Here is a 21,619-nt window from a genome sequence, read left to right on the forward strand (position 1 = left end):
CAATTTTCATCCCAAGGTGAATGGGGCAAGGAATGACCTGTAGTTTGAATTCCATGTAAAACTGGAGGTCCCGTGGTTATGATCACATCATCAAGAGTCGTATAAAACTACAAGCTTGCTTTTGAGAGAAATATTGTAAAAAAAAAAAAAAAAAAAAAGTAAATACAAGAAATAGAATTAAAACACCAAAGTGAGAAGATGGTTCTTCTATGTATTGAATAAAATGTGAAGAGCGTCTCTGAATTAAGAGTGAAATGCTACAAGGATAGGGATGGAAAAATTGTGGTAGACTAGAAACAGATGGGTACCAAGGACATGTGGCTTGATGCACAAGGAAGGAGAAAATATATTGTGGTGGATATTCTAAATAGAAAGGAAGACCTAGTAAAATAGTGGACTATATTTGTAGAAAATAAGATGGAGGAGAGGTACGGGACATGACTAATATACTACCTATTGCATCTATGGCATGTAGGGTAGCAGTGAAGATCATCAATCAGGTTCTGTTGGCAACTAGCCACTTCTGTTTGTTCCACATTTCTCCAACTCTCATAGTTTACACAACAGTTCTTCTGATCTCTCTCGAGTCTCCATAGTCTTGATTCTTGTCTAGCACTGATCTTCCACTGCTCCATTTGATGTCTTTAATGTTTTTTCAATCCACCACTTTCTTTCCTTAATTTGGTCTTTAATTGGATGTTGGTTTGTCTTTCTCAGTTCCTCATTGGATATGACATCTCTGTAGGCCAATTTCATGTTGACTATTAGCCAGAGATACTTGTTATGAAGACTTATGGTTTGATATCTGCTTTGTGACCTTTCAAGCGTCACAGTTGCACAACAAGAGAACTATCTTCACATTGGTGTTGTACAGACTTTTTGTTCTTTGTGAAATTTTGTTTTTCCAAACAAGGTAGAAGAGTACAAGCCATTCAGTTATATGGAGTGTGCTGATGAGGTGAGCATAGCATTGATGTTTACGGAATCTGCGAGCATGTTTCCACGAGTTCTTTATTTGTTAATGTCTGCTACATTTCCCTTCTGGACTCCTTTTGTTTGGGGGGGAGACTGTTATGGCATGGGGAAGCACCAGTAAGGAGCTCCACGAATACTGGTACATAAAGATTCCGGTAGACAGTGCGGTGCCATTTGCACTATTAGTGGGTGGAAATGTCACATTTATGTAAGGTTTCGTGCTTCTTGCTGTGTAAGTGGCTTCTTTGATGTATTTAAGGTACAAACCTTGGACTGGCCAGCTCACAGCCTGGACTTAAATCCCATGGATCATGCGTCAGATATTCTAGCGTGAAGTACTCAAATTCGTAATATCAGTTCCCTGTTGTGAAAGATTGAGAATACTCTTGAGTGAAGAGTGGGAGAATCATTCTTCGGGAGTCAGTTTTCAGCATGCCTTGTAGACATCAAGCAGAATTTGAATTCAGAGGAAGCAGCACCCATTTATGTTATTTCTTTTAAGCGTTGCTTCAATTTTGCAAAAAAAAAAGTATGTGTAAAACATCTTATGAAGGAAATAGAGAACAGATACTGTATTTTGAAAATTGTTAAAAACTACTCAAGGTACAAGATGCTAGTAAATAAAATACTTGGCTTCATCTTTCTGAAATACCATTTTGTAACTGACAGTCTGTCATCTAACTTGTTTACACTCTCTCTCGGCAAGTTTTTTTTTTTTTTTTTTAAACGTACCTTCTCTTTGCAGAAATTGCTGGTGAGGTTCAGCTGCGAGCATATGGTCAGTTTTTGGAGGAATATGCTTCCCAGTTACAAGGAATTGAGGAAGCTTTGGATGACAGTATGTGTGATTCATGGGACATGAATGTCGATCCTATTTCATTGCAGGTAATATTTCAGGTTTTCTTACTTATGGGATTGCTACTACATATTAAACTGAAATGCTGATTTACTTATTTATTTCACTTATTTCATCTTAAGTTCTCTTAGTCATTAAAAGTCTACTGTTTTAAGTTTCAGGTTTAGTTTCATGGCCTCAGCTTGCAATTTGTTGATACAGTTAGAGTAAGTTGTTTACCTTTTGACTCGTTTCATACTTCTCACTATTAAGGCTTTCATGTCCGTGTTGGAATTAACAAGAGATACTTTTTCCAGTGGGTGCTATGGTATCATGTAGCCTTAGACTGTCCCCATTGACTGTGATTCTGCGCAATTCCACCAAGTGGCAGGACGGCATGTAGTAATGCAGATGTCTGTGCTGCAGACTGGGGTGGTGATAGTGAGCATTGATGTGAAAATTGAGCAGCATGTAAGAATAAAATTCTGTGTGAAGTTAGGAAAGACCGCCATGGAAACATGGAACCTTATCTAGCATCCTTCCTGCCATTCACAAAACTCTCCATTGAAATGTTTGTGTTCGTGATATCGACTGCTCACCATATATCTGCTAGATAAGTTTCCAGGTTTCTGTGGCTGTCCTTAACTTCACAAAGACTTTTATGCTCACATGCTGCTTGAGTTTCACATCCATGCTCTGTCACCACACAGACAACTATACTGCTGCAGCAGAGACACCTGCATTTCTAAGCGGAGTCCTGCCACTTGGCAGAATTGCATGGAATCACAGGTAAGGGTCAGTTAAAGGTTACAGGGTACCATACGACCTGCTGACAAAGTACCTCTGGTTAATTCTAATTCTCATTACAATTGCAGCCTCAGTCTCAAAACATTTTGGATGAAGGTTGTATCTCACATACAGTACTTTTGTATTATCAGACTGTTACCAGAATTTTTTTCGTGACAGGTACTATTTTGGTTAAGTCAGCAAAGCAGTATAGAAGATTGCTTGAAGTACTGTATAATCTTAATCTTCATTTAGATGAATAATTATTGATGATGATCTGTCATGTCATCGTGATGTGTAAAGTTTGAGGAAAATGGAATTCCACTGAACAACAAAACTATTTTTCAGTTTGCACCCTATGAGCAAACGACATTGCTGCAGCTTATCGACACTGACAACAAAGTATTGAATAAAGTGTTGACTGTGTTTGCAACATTATGTGCTGAAGCAAAATACTTGGAACATGAAGCCAAAACCAGATTCTATGATACCATTCTGTTCTATGGAGAAGGAGGTAAGTGTCGTTGGAAAAATACTAACACTCGGTTTTCTTCTTTTCTTGATTGAAATTTGCTTAAATCTATCAATAAAAGTTCATTATGACAGAATTAAAATGTTATTAATTTTATGATAAAATAAATCTACTTGGATATTATTCAAGCACTACCGAACAAAATCGTTGAGGCTATTCTACTTGCTTTTTCATATTAGTCATATACAGCATATAAAATCCAAAAAGAAACTAATAGGACAAATACAATAGTAGGCCATTGTGCTTGTCCTATTTGTTCCTCTTCTTGTTCCTGTCTTTCCATATATGACTTGATTTGATATTACAGTAAAACCTCGTTAAGATGTTTCTGCAGGGGACAAGGAAAAAGAACGTGTTAAGCGAGAAAACGTACTACTGAATACACAAATAAAAACTATCCAACAGGGATATGGAAACACCAGATACGATTTTTTCCGACATAAGGGGATTTTACATCGTATATCCACGGGTACAGTGAAATTCTGAAGAGTTTATTAAAAGAGGTGGAAAAAACAGGAGAGAACAAATATGAAAACTTATTTCGCTGGGGCTTATAACATTAGAATAGTGCACTGAAAAGTGTTAAAAACATCAAACAACAAATATAAAAACATTTGAACGGAGCCCATAAAAATTTTGTAAACAAATGTCAGAAAAAGCCTTCTATTTCAGACCAGTGGGTTATTACACATTATTTTTCTGGTCACACACACGTAGACAATGAATTGGAGGTTATACATGGCCACGTGCGACTGCAACAGAATTACTTTGGCCTCCATTTTGATTCAAACTAAACTTTGACCGACCAAGATCGAGTCGAAACTGGAAGGTGTGAGTTTCAATATTCACGCCAACTTGGCACGCTTAAAGATATAGATGCCAGTCGACTTGCTGGCAGACTTTAGTTTTGTCTTCATTAGTAAGGAATTTCACGACCTTTTCTGTATCCATAATTAGGCTATCACAAGACAAATATGCACCACACTGGTCAACTTCACACGATTATGTTCCAGATGTAGGCTGTCGCGTGTTGTTACAGAAGAAATGTTGTTAGCGATTTTATAATTAAAGATACTCATAAAATTATTTTCATTTATATTGAAAAGAGAGAGTAGTTGTGGAATTTTTTCGATTATAGGAGTTTTAATTTCAGAAGTATCATTTAAATTTTTATTTCTATTAAAATGCTGGTCTAAGAATATGTAAATGTTCTCAAACTCTGTCATCAGTTCACTTTTATTAACGTATTTTAAGATTTGAAGGTCTTTTTCAGTTGTCGTAAAACTGTGACCAGTCTCTTCCAAATGGGTACTCATGGCGGAATACTTCTTATGTTTTGAAGCATTGTAATGTTCAAGGTATCTGGTCAAAAAGCTATGTCCTGTCTGCCCGATATAAGAAAACCCGCAATGGGTACATTTGAGCCTATAAATACCAGAGTTTGAGAATTTATTGTAATTAATGTTAACTGTATTAGAGTTGAAGAATATGTTACGGTTCGTGTATCGGGCTCTGTAAGCGATGTTGATATCGTATTTCTTTAGAGAGTTAGTAACTTGAAATAAGCCTAGGTTCATATATCTAAAGGCAGCATATTTTGTCTTCTTAGGCTTGTCCGGAATCAACTTGGTTGCAGTTTTTAATTTTATCTTGTTAATGATTTTATTAATTATCAAGGAATTATAGCCATTAATTCTGGCCAAATCCTTGATGTAATTTAGTTCTTTCTTACGATTTTCAGTTGTGAGCGGGATCTTTAATACTCTAAACAAGACAAGTAGAGAAACGGGTAGTCGATACAACCACAGGAACATCGTGGAACGGGACCAGTATGGTGGTGGTGGTGGTGGTGGTGGTGGTGTCATGGTGTGGGGCGGCATCATGTTGAATGGCCGTACGGACCTGCACATCTTCATGGGTGGTCCAAGGAACACTTCTTAATGCTCGGAGATACAGGGATGAGGTACTGAGACCACATGTTCGACTCTTCAGAGGTGTGGTTGTTCCAGACTTCCTCTTAATGGACGATAATGCCCGACTGCACCACGCTGCTCTGGTAGAGGAATTTCTGGCCGGGGAAGACATTCATCGCATGGATTGGCCAGCGAGGTCTGCGGATCTAAATCCTATAGAACATGCCTGGGATGCATTTGGGAAATGAATTGCATCCCATCAGCCTCCACCAAGGACCCTCCAAGACCTTCGCATTGCCCTTTCGGAGGAATGGGGTAGACTGTCACAAGAGCTCTTGGACCATCTGATAGAGAGCATGCCATGTCGCTGCGAAGCATGTGTGGCCATCAGGGGTAACCATACACCCTATTAACAGCATATTTTGTTGTGGAAGACATTGCCAAGTTTTGTTATTTGTTGTCAAAGTTGTACCTTAACTATCAGAACCTTTGACATTTTTTTTGGACAAGTTGTGTGACGTAGTGTGTGAGTCAGCTTCCGTTTGTTCAGCAGTTCGCCTGACATTCCTATCAGGTGGTATGGCCTCGTTTAGTGATTATGCTTGACTTATGGACACTAGTGTACATGAGATGAAATCAGCAACTTCAAAATCCAATGAATGATATGGTCAGTGGGAAGAATGTATGCAAACTTACCCGACAATATTATTGTTGGGCTCATGGGTTCTCCTTATAGCCAACATGTAAGATCGATGTATATTAGCAACAGGCAGTGGTCGAGTTGAAATAGTAAGTACTGTCCTCCTCCAGTACTGGCGAAGCTGAGATAATTGAATTAATTTACACATTAAAATTTAAAATGAAACAGAACTCGCCCGTTTAGTTTCTTGTGAACATCTCTTCTAATTGTATTCTTAAGAGTGTGGTTGACCAAACATTTTGACTGCAAAATACCATCACAATATGCTGTGTATGGAATACATTCGGTTTGTGAATTTATCAGTGAAGCATGAGTCGTGCAGTACAATACATTGGACATCACAGCGAGTGGCGCATCCCCTTCTAATACCCACACATTTTAAACCCTCCAAGATCTCCAAAAGTACTAATCTGATTTGCAAAGTAAGCACATCACTGATTTTGTTGCTCTATTCTTAATTGTTCTGTAGTGTGAAATTATTATAGTCCCATTAAGAATAAACAAAGTTGCTACCTGTTTCTCAGTAATTATGTATGAGATTGAGAGGAATAGTACAGTATTTCTTGAGCCCCTTAATACAATTTAAGAATTTTAAAACAGAATGTCTACATCTGTAACGGATCGGAAGATATTTGAGGTGGACAACTTAGGTGAATCACCCTGTATATAGATTACAAATTTTGAAAACTGTAAACATTGTGATATGGAATAATTGTGGATGGGATTATAATTCTTGCTTCTTACACACCTATAAAATCCTGAATTGACTTGTTTATGTTCAGGGTGTGCTAAAAGTGATTGTGGAGCTTCATAGTCAGAACAATTCATACTAGCAGGCAATTGTGCCTTACTCTGCCAATAATGCTTAGTCTCAGGAAAAGTGTAGTCCGAATGAAACTTCCTCTTTAATCTATTTGTCCAGATCCTATTGGCATGTGTAAAACATAATAAAATTGATCATCCTGACAATTTCAAGTGATAACCAATGCTGCTAACAAATTGGGTCAGGCTCGTGTATTGCATTTCCATGTGCAGGAATTGTATACCATTACTGAGGAATTACTGAAACACTGCTGAGCTAAACGAAATGATGTGCAGGTGTTTCATTGTTGCAACTACAACCAGAATTTTTTTGTTCTATGCTACAGTAATAAGTGAAACAATATAAATTTAATTTATATTAGTAATTACTTGTTTTAGCATAACTAGTGATTAGCATAATATCTTATGGTTACAAAGAGAAAATTGATCAAAATGTGCATTATTTCACTCATTATTTGTATGTCCCTTTCATGTGTAATGTTGCTTTACAAAGTCAGGTCACCTAAGTCTCTTGGCAGTTAACGGGGTATACTATTTTCATTTGATAGTTATTCCTGTAAAATGTGTTTTGATCAAAACTCTATTTATTATATAAAGGAATGAACAAGTTTTCATGTTTTCCAGCTGAAGGAAGTTTGCAAGATGGTGCATCTCAGGAGATGATGAGCTCTCTCTTGCTACATCTGCAAGAGCTGTCCTGTTTTGTAAAAAGATGTGAACAAGTTGCTGTTCAAATTGTTCAGCAGTTGGCTGCTCTGTATGCCACAACACGGGATGGTCCACAAGTTATGAATGCTACTGACATCCATTTCCAGGTACTATTTGGGCTATTAAAAACAATGTTTTCCCTTACTTTTGAAAATTAAAAATCAGTCTTCCTTACAATTTAGCAATTCAATGAATGTTGTAAAAGTTATTATTCTTTTTGTTGTGCTGAAGGATCATAGAACAAACATCGTTGATCCCTAAGGTTATATCAGTTCACGGTGGTACATCTGTCTCCTTTGGTACTTGCAGATTATGAAAAGACTTATATGAAAGTCTTGACTTTAAGTCCTGTAGACGAGTGAAATAGTGGCATCAGTCCATAATTCCAAGCTAGTGATCTCTATATGCATTGCCTTTCCAATACTGACTCATGAGTGCTTTCAATTTTGAACCCTTTACTTGTCTTTACAACATGGTTAACATGAGTTGATGATTTTGTCTTTCACTACAAATTTATCTTTCTATATGAATATATTCTTCCTTCAGTACAGGAAGGCTGACTCTGGGTTTAAGAAGCAAAATTTTTCAAAATACTATTGGCTCAGTAACCCAAATCTTCGTTCCCTTACAACAGTATTTTATGATAAACTCAAAATATTTTTGTGAAGATGCGAGTAAACTGTATTAAAAAATAGTTTTATTACAGCCAAATGGCCATGTAAAGTAAACTGTATTAAAACTCTTGTATCCTCATTTTACAGTATTTTACAACTGGATGGAAAAGCCCATCTGAGCCTGGTATTGGCTTTACTTACTTGGCCTGGCTTCTCTTTTTTACCTTTCCAGTGCAACCTTCCTTCCTTCCTTCCTTCCTTCCTTCCTTCCTTCCTTCCTTCCTTCCTTCCCTTTCCCTTCCTTCCCTCTCCCTTCCTTTCCTTCCTTTCCTTTCCCTTCCTTTCCTTTCCTTTCCTTTCTTTTCCTTTCCTTTCTTCCTTCCTTCCTATTCTGGTACCCTCATTCACTGAGAGGTTGGATTTGACCTTAATCCTTTGATTGATAGAGAGATTAGTAGTCTTTGTTTCATTTCTTTGAAGGAACAACTGCCATGACCATTGCAATACTACTTTATGCATGACCAAAAATATGTTCTTTATAGTTCTAAACACGGGGCGAGTTGGCCGTGCGCGTAGAGGCGCGCGGCTGTGAGCTTGCACCCGGGAGATAGTAGGTTCGAATCCCACTATCGGCAGCCCTGAAGATGGTTTTCCGTGGTTTCCCATTTTCACACCAGGCAAATGCTGGGGCTGTACCTTAAGGCCACGGCCGCTTCCATCCAACTCCTAGGCCTTTCCTATCCCTTCGTCGCCATAAGACCTATCTGTGTCGGTGCGACGTAAAGCCCCTAGCAAAAAAAAAAAAAATATATATATAGTTCTAAACATTTGATATACATTTAATTTCAGACCTACAAATTCAAAACTTCATGTTTACACAAAATTAAACCGACAAGCGATTACCAATGGAATATTACATCCGTATATCAGAACAAATTGCAGAACTAAATATGTCACATAGATTACTATTTACTTGCATCAGGACATTAGGCAAGTTTTTTTCTAGTCAGACTTCTATTTATACTACACAACTTTCTGTCATATTTACAGTGGGGTCTCAAAAGTGCCATGTAGAGGATCAGATGTATTGGTGGTCATTGAAGGATGCAATGAAATGAAACGGCTTTTAGTGCCGGGAGATCCCAGGACGGGTTCTGCTCGCCTGGTGCAGGTCTTTTGATTTGACGCTCGTAGGCGACCTGCGCGTCGTGATGAGGATAAAATGATGGTGAAGGCAACACATACACCCAGCCCCTGTGCCAGGGAAATTAACCAATGATGATTAAAATTCCCGACCCTGCCGGGAATCGAACCTGGGGCTCCTGTGACCAAAGGCCAGCATGCTAACCATTTAGCCATGGAGCCGGATGAAGGATGAAATGTAGACCTGGGACATGTCAGTCTTCCACTTAGTGCATACTGACAGCTCACTAGTCCGATCACTGGTGGAGTGATAATTGGTAATATAAATCAATACTTAGCTTTCACAGTCGTTTTGTACTTAACACTTTCGCTGTGGAAGTCGACTTTTGTTGACTTACTTCCCTATAGCATTCGCTGCGGTAATCGACTTTTGTCGACTAGGTATTTTCCTGTTATAGTTTCCACGCACTTCTTTAATAAAGGCGCATTTCATAATACAAACATCTATAGTCATGTATTGACTGTATTAAGCATTGTTTGAAAACGTTACCGCCAATACTAGACCTATGTTTATTTGTTATCTTTCACCCGCCCGCCCGCCAACATTCCTGTCAGCTGTCCGGCTGATAGCAGGCTATGAGCGTGTGGAACAACATTAGTAATGATGTAATTACAGTGAAGAACTCTTCAATCTTTTAGTGGCCGATTCTGATTCAGACTGTTCAGTGAATTTGGACAATGAAACAAGTGATGACGTGCATAGTGATTGGTCGGCAGAAAGTGTGCCAACTAGCAAGATCTTCATTTTGTATCGGACCAGTGGGATATTAGTGATGACATTGAAACTGCACTAATGAATGGAAGAATATTGTACAGTAAGCTTCAAAAAAAGGCTATTAGTGCTGCTCACTTCAGAAATTCTGTCATAATGGGACTTCTAAGAGAGTATCAGCGCAGTCCGCCGGTGAAACGAGGAAGACCTTCTGATTTCATACCTCAAGCGCGCCTGTTGGAGAGGCATTTTCTTGGGGAGCAGCAGGACAAGAGTCACAAACCTAATTGTGTTGTTTGTTCAAAGAAAGGAAAGGGACTGTGCAAGAGAAAACAGACAGTATTTTTTTTGGTAAGAATTGCCCAGGATGGTCTGCAATATGTCCAGTTCCATGTTCGGAGATGTATCACAGTAATGCGTGTTTCAAGGTCAAATTTCACTGCTAGTTTGCCAAAGTTGAGTTAAAAATGGTGCAATGGTGTTGAATGTCACTAACCTTAAAAAAAATAAAGTTTCAGTTCATTTGGAAAATGCAAAAAAAATTACATTTTTCTGTAAGTGCTCTGTTTAAAAATAGCGTAGCGAAAGAGTTAAGTAGACTTCCAACTTACTATTTTGTTTCAAGTAGATATGGTATATGCTGAAGAGATGTTATGTATAAATCAAAGATTGTAATTTTTTTATTGTTAGCAAGGATCTGATCTGCAGGTCTGGCACTATGACCAGCACAACAGTATAGAGTATATGCTAGTCGCCAGCTGTGGGTCATTCAAATAAAATATTTATCTTTCACGACTGCAGTAGACTGGAAATAGTTTTTGATTCATTCCATGTTCACATATGTGACGAATGTACTTACACATACAAAGAAAAGTATCATAATTTGAGTCAATGGTGTAGTGACTGAGGTACAATCAAGTTTTATTAAATAAATTTTAAGTTTGAGACAGACCGGGCGAGTTGGCCGTGTGGCTGTGAGCTTGCATCCGGGAGATAGTGGGTTCAAATCCCACTGTTGGCAGCCCTGAAGATGGTTTTCCGTGGTTTCCCGTTTTCACACCAGGCAAATGCTGGGGCTGTACCTTAATTAAGGCCACGGCCGCTTCCTTCCAACTCCTAGGCCTTTCCTATCCTATCGTCGCCATAAGACCTATCTGTGTCAGTGCGACGTAAAGCCACTAGCAAAAAAGAAAGTTTGACACAGCAAAAATTAACAAAGAACGTATCCTACTTAACTTCTTGGACATGTTAACTTTTTTTTTAATGATCGTGTATGTGACAAAAAAAAAAGTAACATTTAACATACATAGTTTCTCTTTCAAAATTCCGTGAAAATCTGACACTCCTTTGCTAAAGAATAAGAACATTATTCAAATTTGTGAACAAAAATATTTATGGTTCTGTCATCAGGCTTAAATAAGGCATACTGTGTCATCCTGTATGTTGTCATTCCTTTATTTGAGAACCTCAATTCTACACTTCAGAGTGCTTGCCCTCAAATTCATAAACTACTAGAACTAATGACAAACCTGTTAAAGCAGCTGCTTTCCAGATTTGTTAAACAAAAAGTGATCAGAAGTTCCCTTTTATTGAAAGTTCCATACCATTCTATTGAGAATCAAAGAGAGAATGATGAGCTAATGATTGGCGTTGAGACAATGAACTTGGTGAAGAAAATGATAGAGATAAATGAGCATTCTTTTCATCTGCCAGGGGTTACTTCTGCACAGCATGTGATTATATTATTAACAAGTTCCCTCTCAATGATGAAGTACTGAAACATCCAAAGGTTGAGATGTTTCGAAAATTGAAGGTGCCCAGTTTTCTTCTGTACTATTCTTTCTATAAAGATTTTTATCATTGCTGCCGATGAAGGACAGCGGGTCGGATGAGGATGCAATGAATGTGCTTCAGAACCAATTTGTAGCTCTTCAGATTGATGACTGTGCTACTGTTGGCAGTGAGAATCTGACAGATGACACCAAATGGGCTTGCTTGATGAACATTCGTGGAGCTGATGGTGTTCCTAAGTATGATAGGATATCCAGGCTAATGCTTTCTGTTCTGACCTTACCGCACAGCAATGCTGAGTGTGAACGTGTGTTCGGCTCGTTGAAAAAGAACCAGAATCAGTTTAGGTCCTCAATGTCAAATGAAATTCTGGATTCCGTTTGTTTTGAAAACCAGAAGTACTGGTCCATGTTACTCGAGTAGTTTTTCTCCACAATTTCTGAAGAAAGCAACTCATCTACATCTGTCCTCTCCAACCTGTGATGGATAATAGCCTGCATACTGTGAACTTGACAGAATTTTATAAATACATGTACATATTTAATTTTGACGGTGACATTCATATTGTGACCCGCAAGTTTAAAGTGCAGAAAACACTGTTTTGTGTACTGTGTGAACTGTTCCCAGTGTTAAGTGAAAACAGATGAGCACTCATCAAGATGTAACTTTGTGTATTTAATTTCAGAGGTGATCATAACCTGTATTTGACTTGTATTAGTATTGTTTGAAATCTTCCCCCTTGCCGCCCTTTTTCACTGTGTCTCGAGACTTTGCGACGCATGTGCGAGTTGTTAAAATTTTTCCGCTTTAGGATCTTCTGGATTTCTCTTTTTGAAAGTTGGCAGGAATGGGATATGTTGGAGATTTCTGCCAAGTGTATCTTGACGGCATCTTAATTCACAGCACGAATTTTCAAGAACACCTTGTACATCTGAGGAAAGTGCTGGAACGACTGAAGATTCATGGACTGACTTGCCAGCTGGAGAAGTGCCACTTTGCCCAGTCCCGTGTAGAATATCTTGGCCACGTCCTAACATCTGAAGGCTTACAAGGCAACCGAGAAGAATCGAGCTATCAAAGAAGCTGAACACCCGCGGACGAAGCGACAAGTACGTCAGTTCCTTGGCTTGTGTGGCTGGTACAGCAGCTTCGTGCCACACTTTGAAGAGAAGGCAATACAGCTCACTGATCTACTCCATAACAACCGGCCGTTCCGATGGACCAGCAAGGAAGAAGCTGTATTCCAAGGCATTAAGGCTGCGATATGCAACGCTCCCAGTCTAGCCCATCTCAACCCTCAACGGAAAATTTGCTTGCAGACGGACGCCAGCGACTCTGGGTTAGGAGCAGTATTATTCCAGGAGAGGAGTGATGGCGGAAGGGACATCATCGAGTATGACAGCAGGAAGCTATTTTCCACCGAACAATGCTACTGCACTGCCGAGAAGGAAGCCTTAGCAGTGGTGTGGGCCATGGGTAAATTCAGAGGCTACTTGGAGGGAAGGAAGTTCCAGCTCTACACCGATAACGCCACTCTCAAATGGTTAAAGTGGGTCTCTGGCTCAAAATTGAAATTGATACGATGGGCCCTGTTAGTCGCAGAGTTTAATTTCAATGTCTGTCACGTCCCAGGACCAATGAACCTAGGAGCAGAGAGCTTATCTAAGCACCCTGCGATGGAACCTGAAGCTAGGAGCACCATTGTTGAGAGGGAGTTCTTGCAAAAACATCATAGTGAGCCTAAGGAACCTGTCCTTATGACCATCAAGAAGGAACTTGATCTGGGAGTGATCAAACAGTGGCAGGAACAAGACAAGCCCTGTAGGACCATGACGCAGTGGATTTGGAGACAGAACATCGATAGTCGACTTGTCCCGAGGGAATTCAAGATGTGCTACAAGAACTTCCGGGTTGAAGGAGGACTCTTTGATGTACAGGTCGCACCTCTCTGATACGCCTGCAGTGGTGGTGATCCCCAGACAGCACACGACGGACGTCCTCGGAAGTTCCACGACAGCACGGGAACCGGACATCCAGGAGGCGAAGAGGCATATCAGTCCATCCGACGAAGATTCTTCTGGTTCAACATGCGGAAAGACATCCTGGACTACGTGAAGGGGTGCTGCATCTGTGCCTGCACCAAAGCGAGCAACAGGAAGGCAGTTTCCAGCCAACGAGGAAGGCGGCCACAACGCCATGGGAGCTCATAGCCCTGGACTTGATGGGTCCTTAACCCAGAACACCACGGGGTAAAACAGGACTCCTAGTAATCACTGACCTCTTCACAAGATGGATTGGGGCCTTTGTGATACCTGAAGCCACTGCAAGAGACTATCCTAATTTTTTCCGTATTGAAAGTCTATTGTGTTGAATAGGTGGAAATCAAAGTTTTATTGTTCTCCTTTTACCTGAACCCACGACGGGACGCATCACCAGCCTGCTACAAGACGAGGTATTCAGCCGCTTTTCTCTTCTGATAGTCCTTACAAAGCTAATTTTAGGAGATAAGTCACCTTTTCGTCCCCGTAGCCTGAAAAGATATGATAACCGCGCTCAATAGCTGCAGTCGCTTGCTCTCAGTGCTTTGTATAGCGCTGGAATTGATTGCTGACTGTGTAGATCAATTCAAGAAGCATGTGGCAACTGTGTGCAAGCATATTATTACGTGATACATATCGACTGGCGCTTGTATTAGCTATTCACCCTGTGCGTGTATTTGATGGTGGACGTTATGCTACCTGTTACGATTACTGTTATACATCAATTTTCTTTGAACAACTTTATTCGATTTATGGTCATCTATTCTACATTTAAATAAATTGCGACGTGTTAACATACATGCAGCTACAAAACCTTGTTTCCCTTTTTACAGGGACATTACGCTCCAAGAAGTATTAGATATTCTTGAATCGGACGAACCAATTGGAGATGTTAACAGCATTTTTATTGAACCTCCGGAAGCTAATATTCACTCCGACGAAGTTTCAGGAGATGAAGATGTTGGTGGTTTGGTTGATAACCTCACAGGTCGCCAGCTTTCAAGTAAGGCAGAAATTGTACTCGCTGGCAACGATCGTATAGGAGGCGCAGACGATGATCCTGTTTCAGCAGGTGTTTTAGATCATTCACGCTAAATTCACGTTCACTAACCGTAACATTTATCCGATAACCAATTCATTAATGAAGCACGAAATAAAAATAGCCTACACAACAAAAAACACTAATCGTAATTTATTCTTCAATCACAACTCTATTAACATCACAGACAATAGTTACTCTGGATCAGGAATATACAGATTGAAATGCTCTACATGTAATTTTTCTTATGTTGGCCAAACTGGCCGCAGCTTCTCCACCAGATACGCTGAGCATTACAATGCCCAAAGACACAACAAATTCTCTGCAATGGCCAACCACATGAGGGACACAGGGCATAAATTCACCACAATAGAACAAGACCTCCTTATCCTAAAAAGAGTCGATAAAAGCAAACTCATGACAGAATATGAAAACTTATTTATTTTCCTCGACCAACATTTTAATAAAGATAAGAACCTAAATGACACTATTGATAAAAAAAGCCCCTTGTATGAACAGATTCTTATTTTATTACGAGAATCAACTTCTCTAACCAACATATTCTTAAAAATCTTCAACCTCACATCAGTTAGCGTTCCCACCTCCCCTACAGCTAATATACCGCCCTCCCTTCCCCCCGCCGCTAGTACCTCTAATTCAAATACAACCAATAAACCCATAGCCACACCCACCGTAACATCGCTCCCTCCAATAGCCTTACACCGTTACAACACGCGCAGTAATACACTCTCTTCCTTCCCTCCCACCAATAGCAGCCCTCCTCCAATAGTTACATCAACGCAAACAGATCCCCCTCCAGCACAAACCTTCAGTTATAACACACGTAGCAAGAAGTCTACTGTTGCAAATACTTCTAACTCATAACGTTACAAGCTATCTTTGTCACCGTCAAATGGTAAGTGCACACGATTCTACTTCAATATTTTCAAATATCTTTTCACACAATTAACTCTACGTTTCTTGCTTCCTTTTACAGATTCCACTTTTATATGCTTTTTCAACTAGAATATCTACAAACTCACAATTTACAACATTTGAACATCACTTCAAATTTTGAGATGGTCCATAGTGATCCTATTTGAAACTGTTCTTCAACTTCTATTCACCAACTTCATATCCTCAACGTGTTCTACAACTTCACCATATGCATCTGACTTTCGTCTTTTATCTTCAAGATCATGATTAACTTCGGATCTCTCGACTAACTTTTACTTTTATTCTCTCTTCTTTACTTTGATTATATACGATTTTTCGCCATCGTCTAATTATAACCGCCAGACTATCAACTTTACTTTTATGCAATCTTACTACTTGTTGTATAACAATCTGTTGTTTTATCCATTGCACTTATTTTAGCAGCCTTCTAATGTTAATTTTGTTAATACTTCCACTATTATATCTCATCACATTGTATTTTCAAACCATCATTGTTATTTTTAATGTTATTTTACTTCAAATCTCTTCAAGATTTTAAAATTCATTCCATTACTACATGTTATTTAGACGCTTATTTTTAATTTAAGGTTAAGACTATGGCTGATGATGCCTTCAGGGAAGGCGAAACATGTACCACTATTAGTTAACAAATTTATGTAAATCTTCCAAGACGATTTTGTATTGATTAGGTGGTCAAATAAATAACTTAATGTTATTATTTCAATTCTGGAAATTTGTCGCTTCATTCATTGCGCGGATAATACTCAGCCTGATATGAATGATAAAATGTGGAAATTACGACCTCTTATAAACATGCTGAAGAAAAGATTCCTTGCGAATTTCCGGCCTGAAAAGGATTTAGATTTTGACGAATGCATGGTGGAATATTATGGTAGGCACAGCTGCAAGCAATTCATCCGCGGAAAGCCCATCCGCTTTGGTTATAAGGTCTGGTGTTTGAACACTCCCTCGGGCTATCTCATAAATTTTGACATATATCAAGGAAAGAATCCTCATGGTAATACTGAATATGAGCAACGATTTAGTAAGTGTGCTGCTCCAAAGGTACTGATGCTGGAAGAACTACCTGATATGTCACACTTACCCTTTCAACTATATTTCGATAATCTTTTTACTGGAATGGCACTTTTGGCTCATCTAAAACATTGCGGATATGGCGCTACAGGAACCATTCGAGAGAATAGAATTCCCAAAGACTGCTCGATCACACCTTCAAATGAAATGAAGAGACAGGCTCGTGGGACATACGACTTGGCAACAAACTCAGAGGGTATAAGTATTGTTCGGTGGGTTGATAACTCCGTGGTTACCATAGCATCAACATGCCATGGTGTTGAACCAGTTTCTAAGGTAACACGATACTCCCAGGCAGAGAAAAGGAAAAGGAAAGTGCGTATAAACCGGCCGGCTATGTTTGGAGCTTACAACAGTGGAATGTGTGGAACAGATAGGATGGACCAGAATGTGTCGTACTACAGAGTAGGCATATGTGGAAAGAAATGGTGGTGGTCGCTATTCACGTGGCTCCTGGACGTATCCATTCACAATTCATGGTTACTGCTAAGGAGGTCTGGATGTGATTTGTCACATCTAGAATTTCGTTGCCACATTGTGCAAACATATCTACATAAGTTCAAAATAACGCCAGTAGGAATAGGCCGCCCCATCACCTCAAGATACAGTATCCAGCAGAGTAGTGTCACTGACGATGTACGACTTGACGGGATTGGGCACCTTGTAGCGCCCTGCAATCGACGACGCTGTGCTGGAAAGGAATGCTCCTGTACTGTTCTCACAGAGTGCATAAAATGTAATGTTGGACTCTGTGTTCCATGCTTTGTCCTATTTCATACAGTGTGAAGCATACAGTTCTTATATTTGTTCCTATTCGGTAATTTCCGTGAATTAGATAACTTGAATGTAATATATTACGAATATCTTGAGACTTTCATTTCTTTATGCATGTACATATTGTAATTAATGTATATTCTTCATAAATAATCATCTTTAGTTTATTTTAGTGTATTTTGTTCATAATTTATCAATATCAATACATAAAATCTATAAATACTAAAGAAATGCTATACAGACTGAAATGCTAACACATCCGCCTAGCGTGATCATATGAACACGCCACCTAACGACGAAACCGTGAAAAGTATGAGCTTAATATTTTGTAGTTATGTTATACTATGGACGTGAAGTGATTTAGACGAATTTCAAAGAAAACGGACAAAAAAATAATTTCGGCGTTAAATGGGTAAGTGCGACCAGTATCCAGTATTCAGGAGATAGTTGGTTCGAACCCCACTGTCGGCAGCCCTGAAGATGGTTTCCCATGGTTTCCCATTTTCACACCAGGCAAATGCTGGGGCTGTACCTTAATTAAGGCCACGGCCACTTCCTTCCCAGTCCTAGCCCTTTCCTGTCCCATCATCGCCATAAGACCTGTCTGTGTCAGTGCAACGTAGAACCAATAGGAAAAATAAATAAAAATAAGATACGATACCAGATGTTCCACAGATTAACACCCTCTTTCTTCTTCATCCATTCCCATTTCCAGATTCTCTCTGGGTAGGGTAGTGTACCAGAGCCCCTCCCTCCACCTTACTCGATCTTTCCACCACTCCTCTTCTAGTACTTTATTGCTATCGACTCCTGTATTTCCAATACAGTTCACAACAGAACTCCTCCATCTCATTCTAAGCCCACTACATAAAATTCTTGAACTCAAAATGCAAAAATAACCCCGCACAAATGATAAGAGTTGACCCACTTCATGATAATTACAGCCACGAACCTACTACGCTGGCGTAGCAGGGGGAGAGGTGATACTCCCACGTGGCGCGTCCCAGGTGGCGGATAGGGGGGTCCTAACCGGCTTGCCGGCGGACTTGAGGGAAATAAAATACCTCTCGCGGACCAAACACACACCCCCTGTGGGTGGGGGAGGCAGACGAATAATACACCCACGGTATCCCCTGCCTGTCGTGAGAGGCGACTAAAAGGGGCGACCAAGGGATGTTTAAATTGGAACCATGAAACTGCTTTTGATTCGTGCCATCACGCGGGGAACACCAAGGGTTGCTTTTACTTGTGCGTAGTACCACTACATTAGGTACGAAATTGGTTTGTGATTAGTAGCACACAGGAGCACCACGCGGTCGGCTTTTGCAGTACCTGTGAATAGTACCACCATATGAGCAGGACCATGGGATGATAGCTACCATGGTTCTGCCTTGCCTATGATTAGTACCCACTATATGAGGAACATCACGGGATAGGGAGAGGTCCCTGTGGTTAGTACTCTTCTGTGATGTACACCATAGGTTTGCGTTGCCTGTACATGGCGCCGCAAAGTGGGAAAACATAGGTCTGTATTAAATGTCGAATTTCATAAGCTCTGAGTAGTACAATAATGTGTGGAATGCCGCAAGTCTCTGCTACTTTTGATTAGTACCGTAACAGGACAGCTACCATGGTTCTATTTTGATAGCGATCAGTACCGTTATGAGGGGCCGATAACTTCGATTTAGGACCCCCTTTTGACTGTACGCATAATCAATTCAGTGTTATGCTATAGCAGTAGTCCCTTGGTCAGTAATACGATATTGTCACGTCCGTTTATGTGCCTGTGCGACATTGCGGGTCGCAACCACTGATTGTTTTAAATTCATGTCCATCCATTCATTCGTCGTTGTCACATTTTTGAATTCTGGTCAGTGGAGAATTTTAGACTTTTAATATGTCATTTCATTTCGTCTCATTTCGTACCATTAGGGGCCGATGACCTAGATGTTAGGCCCCTTTAAACAACAATCATCAATCATCATCAATCGATAATTACAGCAAAATTAAAGATTAATTGGAAAAGAATGTCTGTATGAACGATTACATCAGTGTCTGAATCACTCTCATGAAAACTGAAAAGCAACAATTTTGTCATTGTGGAGGCTTTTGTTGCAGTCATGAGAAATAATTCCTGGAATCTATTGTTGAAAGATGCAAGACATCATTGAACAAAGGAAACACCCAATACATTCTTTGAAATAGGCACTAAGTACAGGAAAACACAAATAAATAAGAATCAAACATCTATAATCATCATAAAACATCAAAGCCATTATGTTAGAAACAGTGCTGATGGTTGTATTATTATTATTATTATTATTATTATTATTATTATTATTATTATTATTGACAGGATTGCAGCAAAGAATAAAGTCATGCTGGACTGTTTTACTAACTCAGGAAATTATCCATTTGGAATTCATTCCTGAGAACAAAACAGTAAACAAGAAGTTATATCTGAATATTTTACATCTTTTACTGGAGTTCATCCATCGTAGACAGCCTGAGATGTGGTGAAGTGTACAATGGCACCAGGTCCTTAAAAACTTCTTTGTAAATTGGTCCCTATTGGTCTCGGAATTTCTTGTCAGATATGGGACTTCTTTGCCTCATCATCCCACTTATTCACCCAGCATAGCCTGCTGTGCCTTTTTCCCCTTTCTAAAGATGAAGGAAACACCTAATGAGACATTGTTTTGCATCAGCAAATGAGGTAAAATCAGCATTGCAGGAGGCTGTACAGAAGATATGGGAAGATGGCTTCCAGTAGTGCTTCCAGAAGCTTAACATATGCTGACAAAATTGTTTATTCATCTAAGGGAATTATTTTGAAGGTGGCTGTACATTATTGCTGTAATGTGTTCAGGGTAACTAACTGTATGACTGAGCTTGATAGCTGCAGTCACAGTATCCAGTATTCTGGAGATAGTGGGTACAAACCCCACTGTTGGCAGCCCTGAAAATGGTTTTCCGTGGTTTCCCATTTTCACACCAAGCAAATGCTGGGGTTGTACCTTAATTAAGGCCACAGATGCTTCCTTCCCACTCCCAGCCCTTTCCTGTCCCATCGTCGCCGTAAGACCTATCTGTGTCGGTGCGACGTAAAGTAACTTGCAAAAAAAAAAAAAGAAGAAGAAAAAAAAACTGAACTATATGCCAAGTCTCCAACTCTTGGATCTTCTCATATAAGAAGCTGGTGGACCTTGATGTTTGGCCCTTAAAACAATCATCATTATCCATCTCATGTTCATTGTGTCTGGTCCTGGGCTAGTTAAGATCACAGGATAGACTTCTTTAACAGTTGGAAAGGGGAGTATGCTATCATTAATTAGTTCATCATTTTAATGGAAAATCTTTTATTTCTTACAGGATGTATTTGAACACCTTGGTGTTGTTCTGGTAATATTGGTGACACTGGATGAAATTTTGAGCAATCACAGCACATTGCATGATCATTGGATTATCTACAAACGTACTGTGAAATCTGTCCATCATGACCCTTCAAAATTTGATATTCAGGGTGACAAATTGCGTTCTTTTGAAAAAGTGCTCACTGATTTGGAAAGCCAGTTGCTTACAGGAAGGATATTTCAGGTAATTACTGTTCCAGTCCATTGAGTTTATGTATGGAGAAGGAAACTATCTATTTAATGTTTCTGTTTATAGAAAGCAATTGACCAGTCATTTGACTCCTCAAGAAGTAGCATTAGTAAGAATGCAGCCTTAGCAGAAGAATTCAGTTTATATTTCAAAAGTTCAGTGAATGATTTAGAAGTGAAAGCTTCTGAGAGACTGAATTCGGACTACGTGATGCAGTGGGTTAAGCTCAGTGCTCTCTATGTCCTAAATTTCAGTTTGTTTGGCACTGTTGATAAGAAGCTTTTCAAGCAGTTGTGGGATTTGCATAAAAAGGTAAGTGGTGATGTTTTATTCTCAGCCTTTTGAAGTACCGTATATACATGAATATTCTGCGCATATTTTTCCTGGAATTTCGCGAAGAAAATTTTGTGTGTGTGAATTAATTGAAATAATGTTGGTGCCGCTTTGCCTCACACAGTGGTTCCTGTTACTTCATAGCATTGTCCAGCCTTGGTCTGTATGGTTTCAGTAGCATATTAGAA

At 39.5% G+C, this 21,619-nt stretch overlaps 1 protein-coding gene across 3 annotated transcripts in view; it reads left to right on the forward strand.

Moving 5' to 3' along the window:
- Nucleotides 1–21,619, forward strand: part of SWIP (strumpellin and WASH-interacting protein) — a 412,754-nt gene that overhangs the window by 17,956 nt on the left and 373,179 nt on the right. For 2 of the 3 annotated variants that reach the window (XM_067141155.2, XM_067141156.2), the window contains exons 2-5: nt 1,721–1,860; nt 2,945–3,110; nt 7,188–7,378; nt 20,868–21,092. In XM_067141155.2, the coding sequence (XP_066997256.2) occupies nt 1,721–1,860; nt 2,945–3,110; nt 7,188–7,378; nt 20,868–21,092 (722 nt within the window). Of the gene's footprint in view, nt 1–1,720; nt 1,861–2,944; nt 3,111–7,187; nt 7,379–20,867; nt 21,093–21,164; nt 21,411–21,619 lie in introns of all 3 variants that reach the window. The other variant, XM_067141154.2, reaches the window with a different exon arrangement.

Source organism: Anabrus simplex, chromosome 2 (assembly GCF_040414725.1).
Source record: "Anabrus simplex isolate iqAnaSimp1 chromosome 2, ASM4041472v1, whole genome shotgun sequence".
Lineage (NCBI taxonomy): Eukaryota > Metazoa > Arthropoda > Insecta > Orthoptera > Tettigoniidae > Anabrus > Anabrus simplex.